The sequence below is a fragment of the Capsella rubella genome, unplaced genomic scaffold, assembly GCF_000375325.1.
Source record: "Capsella rubella cultivar Monte Gargano unplaced genomic scaffold, Caprub1_0 scaffold_5, whole genome shotgun sequence".
NCBI classification, from domain to species: domain Eukaryota; kingdom Viridiplantae; phylum Streptophyta; class Magnoliopsida; order Brassicales; family Brassicaceae; genus Capsella; species Capsella rubella.
The window spans coordinates 12,871,924-12,886,024 of record NW_006238919.1 but is presented as its reverse complement, the minus strand read 5'-3'; the positions used below and the strand labels follow the sequence as shown (position 1 = coordinate 12,886,024).

The 14,101-nt window shown below is 36.5% G+C and overlaps 4 protein-coding genes across 4 annotated transcripts; 1 reads left to right on the top strand and 3 right to left on the bottom strand.

Annotated features, from left to right (window-relative positions):
* Nucleotides 1-1,247: 1,247 nt before the first annotated feature.
* On the bottom strand, nucleotides 1,248-3,879 carry LOC17887165 (protein O-glucosyltransferase 1). Its single transcript, XM_006292792.2, has 6 exons — nucleotides 3,706-3,879; nucleotides 2,876-3,450; nucleotides 2,423-2,615; nucleotides 2,200-2,264; nucleotides 1,893-2,100; nucleotides 1,248-1,769 (listed from the first exon to the last, which is right to left on the bottom strand). The coding sequence occupies exons 1-6, from the start codon at nucleotides 3,877-3,879 to the stop codon at nucleotides 1,395-1,397; spliced, it is 1,590 nt and encodes a 529-aa protein (XP_006292854.2). The 3' UTR covers nucleotides 1,248-1,394.
* Nucleotides 3,880-4,611: 732 nt separating this feature from the next.
* On the bottom strand, nucleotides 4,612-6,698 carry LOC17886625 (protein O-glucosyltransferase 1). Its single transcript, XM_006292561.2, has 6 exons — nucleotides 6,502-6,698; nucleotides 5,893-6,425; nucleotides 5,625-5,817; nucleotides 5,463-5,527; nucleotides 5,146-5,356; nucleotides 4,612-5,050 (listed from the first exon to the last, which is right to left on the bottom strand). The coding sequence occupies exons 1-6, from the start codon at nucleotides 6,637-6,639 to the stop codon at nucleotides 4,688-4,690; spliced, it is 1,503 nt and encodes a 500-aa protein (XP_006292623.1). The 5' UTR covers nucleotides 6,640-6,698; the 3' UTR covers nucleotides 4,612-4,687.
* Nucleotides 6,699-8,153: 1,455 nt separating this feature from the next.
* On the top strand, nucleotides 8,154-9,736 carry LOC17885019 (uncharacterized protein At3g61260). Its single transcript, XM_006291788.2, has 5 exons — nucleotides 8,154-8,444; nucleotides 8,877-8,930; nucleotides 9,036-9,123; nucleotides 9,209-9,290; nucleotides 9,391-9,736. The coding sequence occupies exons 1-5, from the start codon at nucleotides 8,237-8,239 to the stop codon at nucleotides 9,583-9,585; spliced, it is 627 nt and encodes a 208-aa protein (XP_006291850.1). The 5' UTR covers nucleotides 8,154-8,236; the 3' UTR covers nucleotides 9,586-9,736.
* Nucleotides 9,714-11,587, bottom strand: LOC17885382 (transcription factor MYB41). The gene is made up of 3 exons (XM_006292114.2): nucleotides 11,057-11,587; nucleotides 10,630-10,759; nucleotides 9,714-10,553 (listed from the first exon to the last, which is right to left on the bottom strand). Exons 1-3 carry the CDS (start codon nucleotides 11,187-11,189, stop codon nucleotides 9,923-9,925), a joined length of 894 nt encoding a protein of 297 aa, XP_006292176.1. The 5' UTR covers nucleotides 11,190-11,587; the 3' UTR covers nucleotides 9,714-9,922.
* Between the last annotated feature and the right edge of the window lie 2,514 nt (nucleotides 11,588-14,101).

The following is a 14,101-nucleotide window of genomic DNA, read 5'->3' as shown; positions in this document are numbered from 1 at the left end:
AACACACACACACACAAAAACATAAGTGATTAGAAGAAAAAAAAAGGACGAGTGAACAGAGCGATCAAGATGGGCCAAAAAGTTTGAAATTTCTATGAAAGGAAAAAAGTGAAAGAAATTTCTATTGGTCTAAACTAAAAGATTGACGTATTGGAGAAAAAAAAAAGGTTTAGGGATTGGGATAGGCCAAACCCAGGACTAGTTTCTACCTTATCTTAATTCTGTTTGATAATATTACCCTCGAAAGTTCCGTAATTAAATTTACTTTGACAAAATTAGTTTCACTTCATGCCAAAGCAAAACAGAGAAAAAAAAAAATCACATCATCCTATCCATATGTACAAACTAGAATCGATGAAGGGTTTGTAACGTTCCATATCTTCTTTTTTCATTTCATCTTGTTTTTTTTCTAATGGATAAGAGATAAAAACCTCCTATGTTCTATTTATTAAAAGAAAATTATATGCGATATTCCGAAAAAAGAAACTCCATTTACATAATCAAATTCAAATCATATCAAGTCACAAACATCCGAGCAAGCTTCATTCCATCTTGTTGTAATTATGTAACTAACTAACTGAGAGTCATTTTGCAACAAATTAAGTTGATAAAAACGCATAAGCGAAAAGAAAAAAAAAAAATTAGCAACACAAAAAGACCAGGCTGGGGACCGGTTTAAAAATTTCAAGTCTTGTCAGTGCATCTCATGTGTTAAGGTCTACTAATCTGTAAAATTAGCTGGAGATTCCTTCACTCTCTCATTAATCGTATAATTTTAATAGGTTTTATACACTAACACAAGGCATGATAAATTTATAAGTATATCTCTTCTGGCAAACTAATTTTAAAAGGGTTCAGTTAATTATTTGAGAATATAAGAAGATCATTATACATAAATATTAGTTAAGTGTAAAACCGTTTAAATAATAGTAGGATCAAACATCAAAGTATAAGTTGAAAAATATATTAGACAAAATGCTAATGATCATTTAAAAAAAACAAGGTTTTTATTGGTCTAATCAAGGAAGTATTGGTCCTTCCCACTAACAAGACGTGTTAAATTAAATTTCTTCTCAAAGAACTTCTTGTAGAAGAACCAAATTCTACTCAGTCTATTTTACATATATTTTCAGATTCTAAAGTGTTAAACGTTTCTATCAATCGGCTAGACGTCCAAATTACAAAAGATGAGGGGGAAACAAACAATTATTTCATTGTCATTCTTAAAAATATAGTATTTGCTCGATTTATAATATGTTTGTATCAATTATACATACCTTATGCACACATTTATTGGTTAATTTAGACACATGCTGAATCAAACCAAAGTAATTAACTAAAATTTGCACAGTTAACAAACATTTTAATAACTTAGCGACTCACAGTTATAAGGTTTACTGCTGAAAAATCTTGTTTTGGACCTCCCAATACTCATCGGTCCACTTCCCAGTCTCTCTCTCCGCAGTTTCTTGCTTCTCAAGAAAACTCTTCATCTCATCGTCACTATAAGGTTGTGGCAGATCACAAGCCGCCTTGACGCTCGGAGACATAACCAACGAGTCATCCATGCACTGCCTAATCAGTCCACCGTCTGTAATCGGACAAGCCATCGTCTCCGAACAAACTTCAGTGGCATTTTCAGGCACTGTCACATCCAACTTCATCAACTTACCATAGCCTTGCAACACATACAACATGTAATCATATACATACTTCATCTCTAGGTTCTTCATCAGGTACTCACTTCCTTGCCTTCCAATTCCTTGCGCCTATATATATTGATGTATATATAAGATCATGCATCATGAGACATAAAACATTATTATAATGCAAGATACTTAGATTCAAATTAGAATTTAATTGATACTTCTAATTTTTTACTAGCTAGTTACCTTGTCGGTGTTGTTGTTGCCCCATTCGACAGCAAACTTGAGATCACCACAATGGTCAGGTCTGATGGGCCAGTAATGCGTCATTGGGATCATACTTCTTACGAAGAAGTCATAAAACTCCGGTTTAATCAGTAGAGTCATGCTATCACATGCTAATATGTACTTCTCGCTCACTGACCATGCATTCCCTTCTATGTAAATCTTGTACCTTCATTACCAAATCCAAATCTCAACAAGACAACAACGGTGCTAGCTATATATTTAGTTTGTTAAATCGATCATTTTGCAAACATATATTTACATACACCTGTGGGTGCATTGATCTTCTAAATTTGATCCTTTGAACCCTGCCCTACTCTCTCTTTTCCAGTCCTGAAATAAACACGACAACGAAATCTAAATGTCCATGTCAATTGTATATTAAAATCACATGTTGTTTGATTTCAGATTAAGTGGTTTCAAGACCAAAAACTCGATAACAGTTTCCGATATATATGTATGAATACAAATTTATAGATAGATATGTATACCTGGACATAGAGACGAACCATGGGATCATACTTGTCCGAAAAGTTACATTTCATAAAGTTTCTTCTTGAAATAGAAACCATAGGATTCCCTTTCCAGTAAGCGTAAGGAACCCTATCTTCCCATTTTATCTGTTTGTTCCCTTCTTTGATCGCCTCTGATAACTTATTCCACTCCTTTATGTTCACCTCCGGCCTATCATATATATATCACTTACTTTAATTTTATTCTCCTATATTTTTAATTAATTACTACAAATTATATAAAAAGAAAATATAATATTTGTTTTTTGTATCATTTTAATTTGAAGTAATTTATTTAATTATACATATACATTTTTCGTTATTATTTATTCCTTTTATGATTTACTTATATCTAAGGCTATATGTAGTGTATATAACAGCGAGCTGCTAATCCGAAAAGTATGTGATTTGATTCTAAAAACACTTACGTACCAACCCCAGAAGCTCCAATCAGGGAACACGATGTCGTATGCATCACGGTGCCCACAGTAATGGAACAACGGCGGAGGAGGCCACGTGGTGTTGTCCTCTTGTCTAAAGTCTCTTTTCCAGACACCGGGTTTATCATGGCAGAGGAAGAGAAGCTCAAGATCAGGGACTTGACCAGGATACATTCTCAGGAGCTGAAGGATCCCCCAAATAGTGAACACATCTCTTGTCTGATAAGCCCTATCGTACTTATGAACATACAATCTCCCTGCTTTTATCACTAGTCTGAAATGAGCATTTGGTTTTGCTCTCTCTAGTGTTTCCCTTGTGATCCCTGTCTCTTCCCATACCTTTAGGTCTTGTTGGATCCATCTGAAGTAGTCAGGGCAAGTTTCCGAGGAAGAGATATCTGGATCTGGCTTGGTTGGATAGTTTGAAGGACATGTTTGTGTGGTGTTGCTGTTGAGTGATGTGCAGTTTAATGGGATCTTGATGATGTTCTTGGGGCTACTTGTCTTATTGGTGTTTCTTGTGGATATTGACGATATTTGGATTCTACTCTCAGTACCTAATACAAACTAAACATTCATAGGAAATATCAATGCTACAAATTGAAGAAATGGGTACGAATTAAACGATGTCTCTTTCTGTTTGCTCAAACCTATTTGGACTAATTAATTAACGGTAACATATGTCTTTTATGCAATTCACTACATCATTTATTTATTTATATATACATTTTTTTTTTCAAAGGCAATTTAAAAGCATATTTCTGAAATATTTATATGCATTGTATGCCATATCATACTAAGAAAGAGATAAAAATTGTATACCATATCCAACCAAGAAAGAGAAGCGCCAAAGACGATGATGAAGAAAACGAAGATGAAGATTGTCGTTGTGACCCATGTCTTTGATAATTTAGAGCTCGAATTCATCACAAATTGGTTTTGTTGTCTCTGATGGTGATATCCTGTGGATTGAGCCACGTGTATGCTCTCTCCCATCGAACAGAAGATGAAAAGAAAGATAATAAGATCGTCTAGAGAGGGAGAGAGAGCTAGTCAGCTAGAGAAGACTAGCTCGCAAAGTTTAGGGTCTTAAAGTGAACCCAATCACTCACTTCTCACAGGTCTCTTTATGAGGTTGAAAAAAAAAATAAAAAAATTTGGGGTTGAATTTGTATATTCTTCTACACAAATACAAGTATAAGTTTAATTAAGACTATGCTGACACTGATTAGAGCGGAAGTTATGAAGACTTGAAGGAGAACTAAAGCGAAGCCTAATTAAGTCAACCTCTTTCAGCCTCTAACGTTGCGTGTTCGATGTTACTTTTATTTCCATGCATCTTTTTTTTTTTAAGTTAACCAAAGAGTCGTTGCAAATAAGTTAATAACGCAAAAAGCTCGAGGAGTTGGCCAATACTTGACTCGTAATTCGTAATGTAATACTATTTTCCGAAAATAATCCCATTTTATCATATGATTAAAACCAATGACACGTGATTAAGGTATAGGAATCCGTAATAGTTAGCTTAAGATTGTCAACCCCTCGTTAGCTACGTACATAATTTGAAAAACTTTGTACATTATTTACGCATGGTAGTATTTTAAGTTTTTTTCTTTTTCTTTTTGTGGTGATATGGTTAGGTATTTGGTCAAGTTTAGACCAACTTAGAAAAAAAAAATTCGAAATATTCTGACATGTTTTCTAATTTTATGTATTTAATTAACGATCGAGGAAAATCCTAATTTATTTTCTATAATCAAATATCGTTTGTAACTCGTAAATTCACTGATGAAAAGAAAAAGTTTTATGGTTTCTTGGTAAGATCTTGAAAGTATTGGTCCTCCCATAACTCAACTTGACGTGTTAAATTAGCTTTCCTCTCAAGCACCTCTTTTAATTCTAGAGGGTCATAAGGAGGAAGCATCTCACAAGGTGATTCTTCACTTGGAGACATTACCATCGACTCCGCCATGAAATCTCTCCACCGCTCCGTCGCTGGACATCCCATACTATCCGGCGTGATCTCCTCCGCATCGAAAGGAACCTCCGGCTTGAACTTCAAGAGCTTCGCATACTCTGTCAGTAAATGAAACATGTAGTCATACACATACTTCATATTCACCTCCTCTCTTATAAATCTACTCCCCATCTCCCCTATCTCACGAGCCTACACAACAACAACAAAATATCATGGGTTAACTTGATTCAAATCAAACTTAAAAGGTCAAAATGTAATAAATCTTTAATTAGTGTAAAATGGACCTTGTGCACATTGGTATTCCCCCAATGTACGGCGAATTTGAGAGAAGTACACTTGGAATCGTCTCTGATTGGCCAATAGTGTTGTAATGGCGTCATTCCTCGTATGTAGAAATCATAGAATCTTGGTTTTACATATAAAGTCATTGAGTCGCATGCCATTATGTATTTCTCACTAACCGACCATGCCCATCCTTCTATATATATCTTGTATCTGCAGTAATTAATATTACCCCCCAAAACAATGCTTAGAAGGTTTGGATCATGTGTATTCAAACTTAAAACGTACTAAAATGTATAGAGTAAACCTCCTTTTTTACCTGTGGGTGCACTGGTTCTCTAGGTTAGAGTTCTTGAACCCTTCTTTTGATTCCTTATCCCAATCCTTTAAAACCATTAATTATTCAAATTCAGATAACTATCAAATAAATATTGCTTTATGTGATTATAAAATCTTTTGGAGATTGAAATATTGGGAAAACCTGAACATACAGACGAGTATTCCAGTCTTCATGTTCAGAAACATTACACTTGAGAAGATCTCCTCTCGTAGGATCAACATAAGGATTGCCTCTCCAATAAGCATACGCCACGCGATCCTCCCATTGCGTCATATTGTTCCCTTCTTTTATCGCCTCCAGCGATTTTTCCCATGGCTTTACGTTCACTTCAGCCCTGGCCCATTAAAAAGCCCACATTAATAGTCTTAAAATGGAAAATAAGCCCAGCAATGTGGTTGGGTCTGCGTACCATCCCCAGAAGGACCAATCAGGAAAAACAATGTCCAAGCTGGCGTCATCAGAACAGTAACGGAAAACTGGAGGTGCTTCCTTGTCTCGTTGACCTATAAAGTCAACAGATCGGACGACGGGACGATCATCAGCGTCGAACATGAGCTCAAGATCAGGTAATTTCCCAGGGTACCACCGTAACAACTGTACGATTCCCCACAGAGTAAAATCAGCTCGTGTTTGGATTGACTTCTTATATCTCTTAACGTACGCTTTCCCGTTACGGATCACCAATCTAAAATGCGCCGTCCTGCTCGCTTCTTCGACCATCCTTCTAGTTATCCCCGTTTCTTTCCACGGCCGCAGATCCTCGTGGATCCAACGGAAATAAGAAGGACACGTGGTTTGTTGTGAACGGTTTGGATTTAATCTCGAGAAGCTATTATGGGAGTAATGATGAGTTTGATGTGATTGGTTCTGTGCGACGTCGCATCGGTATGGGAATTTGGGTTCATTTGTCTTTGTTATTAGCTTGAAACCTGCAAAAACATTCTGAAAGAAAGCAAAAAAAAAATGATAAGACTGAGATATATCTAAAGGTTAGGGATTTTGGATTTATAAAACTCACAAAATGGAGATAGCCCAAGAAGTGCAAGAGGGTAGCTGAAATGAATAGAGAAGCGACGATGAAAACAGTTGCTTTCATAATGCTTTTTCCAGGGAGCGACACCGTTTTACGTTGTTTTGCGATGTTATTCATCTGCATTTTTTTTTGAAGAAAGAATCGAGAAAAAGACCAATGAGATACGAGACTAGTTAAGGAACAGAACCCGAGTCTTGAAGCACTTTGGCTCTTTCGTCTCATGTTTAATTTTGTGATTTTTTTAATTTAGAGGTTTTGGCTGGTTCACTTACGCACGTTTCTTCAATCATGATATATATATTTTAGGTTACCAAACAAATTAAACCCTAGTATATAAATATATATATTGTTTTTAAATACTCATCACTAGACAACTATCCTGAATTTCTCATCAATTAGTCTAACTAAATCCCAATGATTTAACGTGGCTCGTTCTAACAAGTCAATATGTTGTAATTTTTAACTACCTACAAATACAAGTTGTAACGTGGCCAACTGCACTATAAATCTATAAGTAGCGTGTCTAACTTCGGCAAGCCTCAAGTCTCGTAGACATTAAAAGATCAACAATCTAAGATTTACTTTTCAGTCACTAAAATCTTCATTCGTTCACTAAAAGGGTCTCTGTTAAAAGCCCTTTAAAGTATCATGGGGCATATAGGAGCTAAATTAACTGTGATTAGGCCATTTCTAGAGATAGCTTCTTCCCCCCCCACCCCCCCCCAAAAAAAAAAAACTAAAAATAACATTGTATTAAGACTTAAAAGAGTATAAGTATGATTTATACGGGTTACAAGGCGAATGGGTATCATGCAAAACCTTTTAAAATTTTGTTTTAAACTCGATGGGAAATCACACTGCAAAAATCATGAAATTAGGAATGCTCTACAACTACGAGAAGGTTTCTCATGCATATCTACAGAAGAAACTGCGCAGAAACTTGGTAAGAGAGTCTCAGTGTAGTTTAGTCAACAAATGTTGTGGGGTAGAGTTGGTCAACAAACCTTGTCCATCTCTCTCCTCTTTTTGGAAATGGATAATCTCCTAACTAATGTGAAATCGGCCCAACCAAATCAGGCCCATCTTACTTGCCCGTAATCGTTCATCAATCATTACACGCGCTCCTTAAAATATCCAATTGATGGGATAATGTCCACGCGCCAATAGAGCAAAACAACTCAGAAGAAAACATCTCTCTTTTTGTATCTTATCTGTCTCCAGCGTGTCTTCCTCCACGTCACGCTTTTTGTCCAGACATATTATTATTTAATTAGAAAATCCACTTAAATTATTAATTATTCTCAAAACAGTAAAAAATTTGTTTTGTTTTTTAATCGACTATTCTCTCAAAACAGTCTGTATTTTTTTATGTCTTTTTTGGAATATTTCATTACGTGGCATGGATTAACCGCAATTGCCTGTCTGTCGGCAAGCTGAGTTTTGTGATCAGGTGCATTGTAGTTCACGTGGATCCACAACGGATCATTGGCTTAAAGCCGTAGGATCTACTTACTTGAAAGATCAACGGATGTAAAAAGTTAGATAAGTTTAAACAAATTTCACGGTTAATAGGTTCCACGGTGTCAGCTAATCTCTGTTGTTTGGAAAATAGAAATATACCTAATTATCAATTTTTTTGTCATTCCATTTTCGTTTTTACTTTGATTTTTTTTTTCTTTTCTTTTTTCTCTCTGGTTGTTTCTTCGGCGGCTGAGAGACAATGGCAGAGGAGCAGAAGATAGCCTTAGACACAGAGTCTCCGGCCAAGGTTGCGGCTCCAGCTCCGGTGGAGATTCCTGCTCCAGCCCCTGTTCCGGCTCCGGCTCCGGCTCCGGCTGATGTCACTAAAGACGTTACGGAGGAGAAAATTCAAGACCCACCTCAGGAGCATATTTCGGATGATTCCAAAGCCCTTGCCGTTGTTGAGCGTAAGTTATTTATCTGATCTCTTTAGGGCCATAATATTAATTATTGATGGTTTTGGTCTCTTATGCTTTGATGATAAATTATGGGTTTTGGGGTTGAGTTTATTTTGGACTCTTTTTTAAAGCAATTAGGATTTATTATTGGTTTCAGAGCTTTCTGCAGAGAATTATGTTATTGGGATTGTGTTTCCCCAGAGATTATATAAAAAAGTGGTTCTTGCAAAACGATTAAACATTATAATATGGCAATCTCGAGATTTATATTTGCAATTGTTGAAATGAAACGCCTTTATATTGTGTGCTTAATTGGTTATTTTTTTGTTGTTTTGTTGCCAATTCTATGTATATGCCATATGTTCTGTATGCGCTTTGTGTCACGTTTAGGGAAGTTGATGTTTATGAAGTTATCCTAATAGAATTGAGATTCTTTTCCAGAACCTGTAGAGGAGCCTGCACCTACCAAATCTTCGTCTGCTTCTCTCGATAGAGGTGAGCTTAAAACAACAATTAAACTATATGACTACTTTCTGGTTGTGAATTTATGTTTTGTGCAAGTTACTGAGCTTCATTTTTTTATTTTTTTTTGTATTTTAGATGTTAAGCTAGCTGATTTGTCAAAGGAGAAGAGATTGTCTTTCGTCAGAGCGTGGGAAGACAGCGAAAAGAGCAAAGCAGAGAACAAGTAAGAGAGAGTACTAGCTTCTTATTACTGGTTTTGTTATTTAGGTTTCTTTGTCTGATTTTGGTAACAAATTGAAATGGAACAGAGCCGAGAAGAAGATCTCTGATGTTCTTGCTTGGGAAAACAGCAAGAAAGCCGCTGTTGAAGCGCAGCTCAAGAAAATCGAGGTATAATAAATAAACTTAGCAATATAGAGTAACAGAGATAAAACTGTGTTAGTGTGATTGTGATGAAAGTGTAATAATTTGAAATGTGTTTGGACTGCAGGAGCAACTAGAGAAGAAGAAAGCAGAGTATGCAGAGAGGATGAAGAACAAGGTTGCAGCGATTCACAAGGAAGCAGAAGAGAGAAGGGCATTGGTCGAAGCTAAGCGTGGAGAAGACATTCTCAAAGCAGAAGAAACTGCTGCTAAATACAGAGCCACTGGAACTGTTCCAAAGGCAACTTGTGGGTGTTTCTAATCTTATTAATTTGCAAATCAAGTTTCATGTGTTTTCAACTGTAAAGTGTTACAATTTGTTTGTTCTCTCCAATGTGATTGTAATCTTGTTTGTATATTGATTTGGTGTGTGAAAAACGTCAAAGAGTGAAATATATTTGTTCATTGTTTCATTTTTCTCAAGCATTATCATCAAATCGATCACACAGAGAAGATCGATGACTCAAGTCAAGGAGTTATTTTCTGCTGAACTAATGCTGATTTACATAGATACTATATCCCTACTTCTGATCCCCAAAAATCAGAAGACCAAAAAGAGCCAAAGTTTCAAACTTTATCTTAGCTAGGCTTTCATAAGATTAGAATTTAGAAACCATGGGAACAACACCAACAGGAGTCTGTGTGTAGCTGTCAATGTTCTCTTCCAAAAAGCTCATATCGTCATCACTTATTGGAAAATCAAGCAGAAGTTGAAGAGCAGAGTCTGTTGAGTCATCCTCTAGATTATTTGAATATGGGGAAGAATCAGAACCATGAATCGCCACAGTAACCTCTTTCCCTCCAAAAGACTTTGTTGAGCTCTTCTGAAGTGCAGATGAAGAGGATGTTGTCCGAGAGCAAGGGCTTTGACTAGTAGCTGATTCATCTAAAGGAGCAAGATTCCTGAAAGCTTCACCAATCTCTGAGTTCCATATGCGTAAGAAGTGATCACAATCAGTTTTTACTCCTGCTCCAGAGGAAGAAGGGCAGAAGAGCATTGATTCTCTAGAAAGCCTTGCCTCAGCTTCAACTCTAGCGCTCTCCCATTGAGCCATGTGTCGAGTTGTGGGAGAAGATGGAGCTTGCTTGGCTAACCCAAATGAAGTTATTGGCTCATGGGTTTTGGGATCAAGACCCATATTTAAAAGACGTTTCTTCAAATGAGTGTTCCATAAGTTCTTGATCTCGTTGTCTGTTCTTCCTGGGAGCTGTGCTGCAATTGCAGCCCACCTTAGAAAACAAGAAATCAGACAATGTAGAATAAGCTAGAGCGGAAGCGCTGATGAAGCAAGTAAAAAACAAAGACCTGTTGCCGAGAATGGCATGGAGCTGGACAACTAGTTTCTCTTCCTCAGCAGTGAAAGGACCTCTCTTTATGTCTGGTCGTAGATAGTTCGTCCATCTCAGTCTACAGCTCTTTCCACAGCGAAGTAAACCTGTAGCCCAAAACAAAAAACTTATAAAGATGAAACGCTTTTCCTCCATGAAAACAAAAAACTTATAAAGATGAAACGCTTTTCCTCCATGAAATCACTCAAGAACCCTAGTCCCGTATGAAGGTACTCCAAAAGCCAAAAAACCTTACATAAAGATGAAAACTTTTTCTTCTTTAAGAAATGGAAATGGAGTTTTGGAGTAAAAAAGCTTGATGTAAAGATGAAAACTTTCTCCAAAATCTCTCTAAGGAATCTCACGAAATGAGGAAAAGAGGAAGAAGAATATAAGTTTTTTACCAGCTTCCTTAGGGAGTGTTCTCCAGCTTCCATGGCCATTTTTCTTGATATGGGCAACAAGAACCTCATCTTCTTCAGGCGTCCATGGACCTTTCTTCAAACCTTTCTTATCACAACAAGGTGTTCTTCCCATAATTTTTATTTCCCTGACCTAGCAGGCTAGCACTAACAAAACAAAGGAAAAGGAAAACCACGGTTCTTTTCGAATAGAGAAATTCACAGAGAGACAAAATAAGAAAAAACTATTGAACAGCAAGTAAGACGCTTAGACTCATAATAGAAGAGACAGACAAACCCCAAAGTGAAAATAAAGAGGAGGAGAAGATAGGATCAAAAAGAGAGAATTTTTGAAAAAAGGGGAAAAAGAAGTTAATTAAATGTATTTCTTGGTCTGGTCTGGTTTTAATGTCGTCTAGAGGAAAGAAAAAGCCAAAGGAAGCAATGAATTCACGATCTATGATTCTTGATACGAAATAAGTATATTTATATAGAAATTATTTTTAAAAAAACAAAAAAATAGAAGAAGAGAGAAAAAAAGAAATAAATAGAGGATGGTGTGTGGAATAGAGACACGAAAAAAGGACGATCAGCGAGCTTCGAGCCGGCCCTGAGGCATTTATTACACGCAAAATTCGTACAACATTTATTAGATTTGTATTTAATGTTCATGACAGCAACAGCAACAAAAACAACAGGTCGTCCAAAAAATAATCATGATTGATGGTTGCAAATATTTGGAAACCCCTTTTCTTTTTGATGTTTAGAAAAATATTGCGAAATGTATATAAGTTTTTTCAGCGAAATGAAAATAGGTTCCGTATAATAATAATAATAGTGTTTTGTAAATCCTCCTAGTAGTAGTATCTTCTTATAAAAAAAAGAGTTTGAGGTTTTTGATCTTAGCATTGGACACGAATAGTTTTGTGAAATATAGGGATTCATTCTCAATATTGAAGTATTGTACGTATAAAAAATATGATTGATATTGAAAAATCAAGAGTCTTACGGATTGAACTAGATCAGAATATTAAAAACTGGATTTCTCAAAACGCTATCTTTGATATATAGAAATTCTGTTTACAATGGGTTTTTCCCTAAACAAATTCCTAATCTCTCAAAGACCCTCCTTCTAAGATCATACACTTGATCTTAGAATCACTCAAAGAAACCCTATGCACTCGATAAGCTCTCAACTTTCTTTTCTCTCAAGTTAAATCTTATTGCAAGATCTCTTTCTCTTAATTGTGCCAAGCTTTCTTCAAGCCTTAACTCCCTATTTATAGAACTAGGACATCTCCATACAACAGGAAATTCCTATTCCACTTCTAAATAGGTTTTAGGATATTTTCCTTTTTCTTTATGGATTAGGAAATTATCCAACTCTTCTAATTTACTTTTATTCTTATAAAAGTAAAGTCTTCACGCTTCTAAATGCTTCTAGACACTTCTTCTTTGTCTTGTGCCCAAGCCAAACCGCCTTTCCTCATTTTCCTTCTTTGTTGTTTCTTCTTTCGTTAAGTCTTCTGAACTATTTGCTGCACTAGTACACTCTGTTGTTCAGATTGCATCTTCAATCTCCCCCTTTTTAACCTTGTAGTCTTCAAGCATCTGTACGTTAGATCTTTGTACTACCGAAGTTTTAAGCCAAGACAAACTTTAAAATACTCTGAAATTCAAAGAAGTCTTCAAACAAACTGAGTTCCTAGATTGTTCAACTTGAAACTTAAAACTGAAACAAACGGAAGCAAACTTGCAAAGTTCAACATGAAATTTCAAAAACAACAAAAAACTTCAAACTCCCCCATGATCAAACAACCCATCACTAGCAGCAGCAAATACTCCCCCATAATCAATGATCTCTTCTCCCCCTGCTTGAGATACATAGGTTAAAAACCAAAAATCAAGCTTTCTTGGCCATGGGATGATTCTGAATCAATTGATCAACAACTGTAGTAAGTTTCTTCAGAACATCATCCGAAAGCTTTTTCAGAACAACAGCAGTATCAACCAAAGCTGCATAAGATGCTGCATCACTGTTATCCCCACTACAGGGTAGACGAATTTCCCCAAGCTGAATAACATTATAACCAGAAGAAGGACCCTTATGCGCAGGAGCATCAGTACACCCAAAACTGTCATCACCCGGATACTTCTTAGCATAAACTTCACCAGTGCGAGGATCTTTCACATAGTCATCAGCAACAATAAAGTCCTCATCTTCACCAATAATGTCACCCTGTACAAGCAGTAACTCAGTGATAACTCGCGGAAAGATCAGCCAACGCTTATCATCATTCTGAATTGAATTCCATGCCATGACTTGTTCATAAACCAGCTGACCTACATCAAACCGAATACCTTGAAAAATCTTGTATACTACCCTGGCCCGTTTTTCAGCAAGATGATTCTTATGTGAGGATGGAACCAAATTGTAAGCAGCAATCATAAGCAAAGCTCCAACTCCAGCAGGTAAATTCTTGACACTTAAACCTTTCCAGTTAGATTTATCCTTCCCACTAAGAACTCTGGCAACCTGATCAATTGCAATATCATTATCAGCGGCATCTGCTCGACGTTCTGCTTTAGTCAGAGGCTTCTGAAGTAATGCACGATTAATAGCTGTTGGAGAAAACTCGAACATCTAACCCCGAACAAACACTTGAACACCAGAAGGAGACATCTCTGAAGGGAGATTAGCATAAAACTCACAGACAATTGCTTTGACATAATCAGCAAGTTCAAAGGCAAGTTCTTCTAATCCTACATCCGTAATCTTCTGACAATAACCCCAAGTATCTTCCTTGAGAATATCAACACGACGTTCTTGAATAAACCGACGAGAGATGAAGCTATTATACCGTAACTGAGCAGCACGAGACACAAAACGTGATGAATCAAACCCTGGAGATTTAGAAATACCTTTCTTAATTCGACGCTTTTTGGAAGACTCAGGCGCGTTTGATTCTGTATGCTGTCTCTTCTTCATCTCTTGCTGTTGAAACTGATCTTGAACTGAAACAGTTGGATCAACTTCTGGAATTTCGA

Bases quoted from the DNA above. Each gene is read 5' to 3' on its own strand.
- LOC17887165 (XM_006292792.2), bottom strand. From the start codon at position 3,879: ATGGGAGAGAGCATACACGTGGCTCAATCCACAGGATATCACCATCAG. The intron at 2,101-2,199 runs GTGTATGTAAAT...TTGGTAATGAAG, and splicing joins GAAGATCAATGCACCCACAG to GTACAAGATTTACATAGAAG. The intron at 1,770-1,892 runs GTAACTAGCTAG...CAATATATATAG, and splicing joins GCAACAACAACACCGACAAG to GCGCAAGGAATTGGAAGGCA.
- LOC17886625 (XM_006292561.2), bottom strand. From the start codon at position 6,639: ATGCAGATGAATAACATCGCAAAACAACGTAAAACGGTGTCGCTCCCT. The intron at 5,528-5,624 runs GTTTTCCCAATA...ATGGTTTTAAAG, and splicing joins ATACTCGTCTGTATGTTCAG to GATTGGGATAAGGAATCAAA. The intron at 5,357-5,462 runs GTAAAAAAGGAG...TAATTACTGCAG, and splicing joins GAGAACCAGTGCACCCACAG to ATACAAGATATATATAGAAG.
- LOC17885019 (XM_006291788.2), top strand. From the start codon at position 8,237: ATGGCAGAGGAGCAGAAGATAGCCTTAGACACAGAGTCTCCGGCCAAG. The intron at 8,445-8,876 runs GTAAGTTATTTA...ATTCTTTTCCAG, and splicing joins AGCCCTTGCCGTTGTTGAGC to AACCTGTAGAGGAGCCTGCA. The intron at 9,291-9,390 runs GTATAATAAATA...TTTGGACTGCAG, and splicing joins CGCAGCTCAAGAAAATCGAG to GAGCAACTAGAGAAGAAGAA.
- LOC17885382 (XM_006292114.2), bottom strand. From the start codon at position 11,189: ATGGGAAGAACACCTTGTTGTGATAAGAAAGGTTTGAAGAAAGGTCCA. The intron at 10,760-11,056 runs GTAAAAAACTTA...TTTGGGCTACAG, and splicing joins AACACTCCCTAAGGAAGCTG to GTTTACTTCGCTGTGGAAAG. The intron at 10,554-10,629 runs GTCTTTGTTTTT...TTGTTTTCTAAG, and splicing joins CATGCCATTCTCGGCAACAG to GTGGGCTGCAATTGCAGCAC.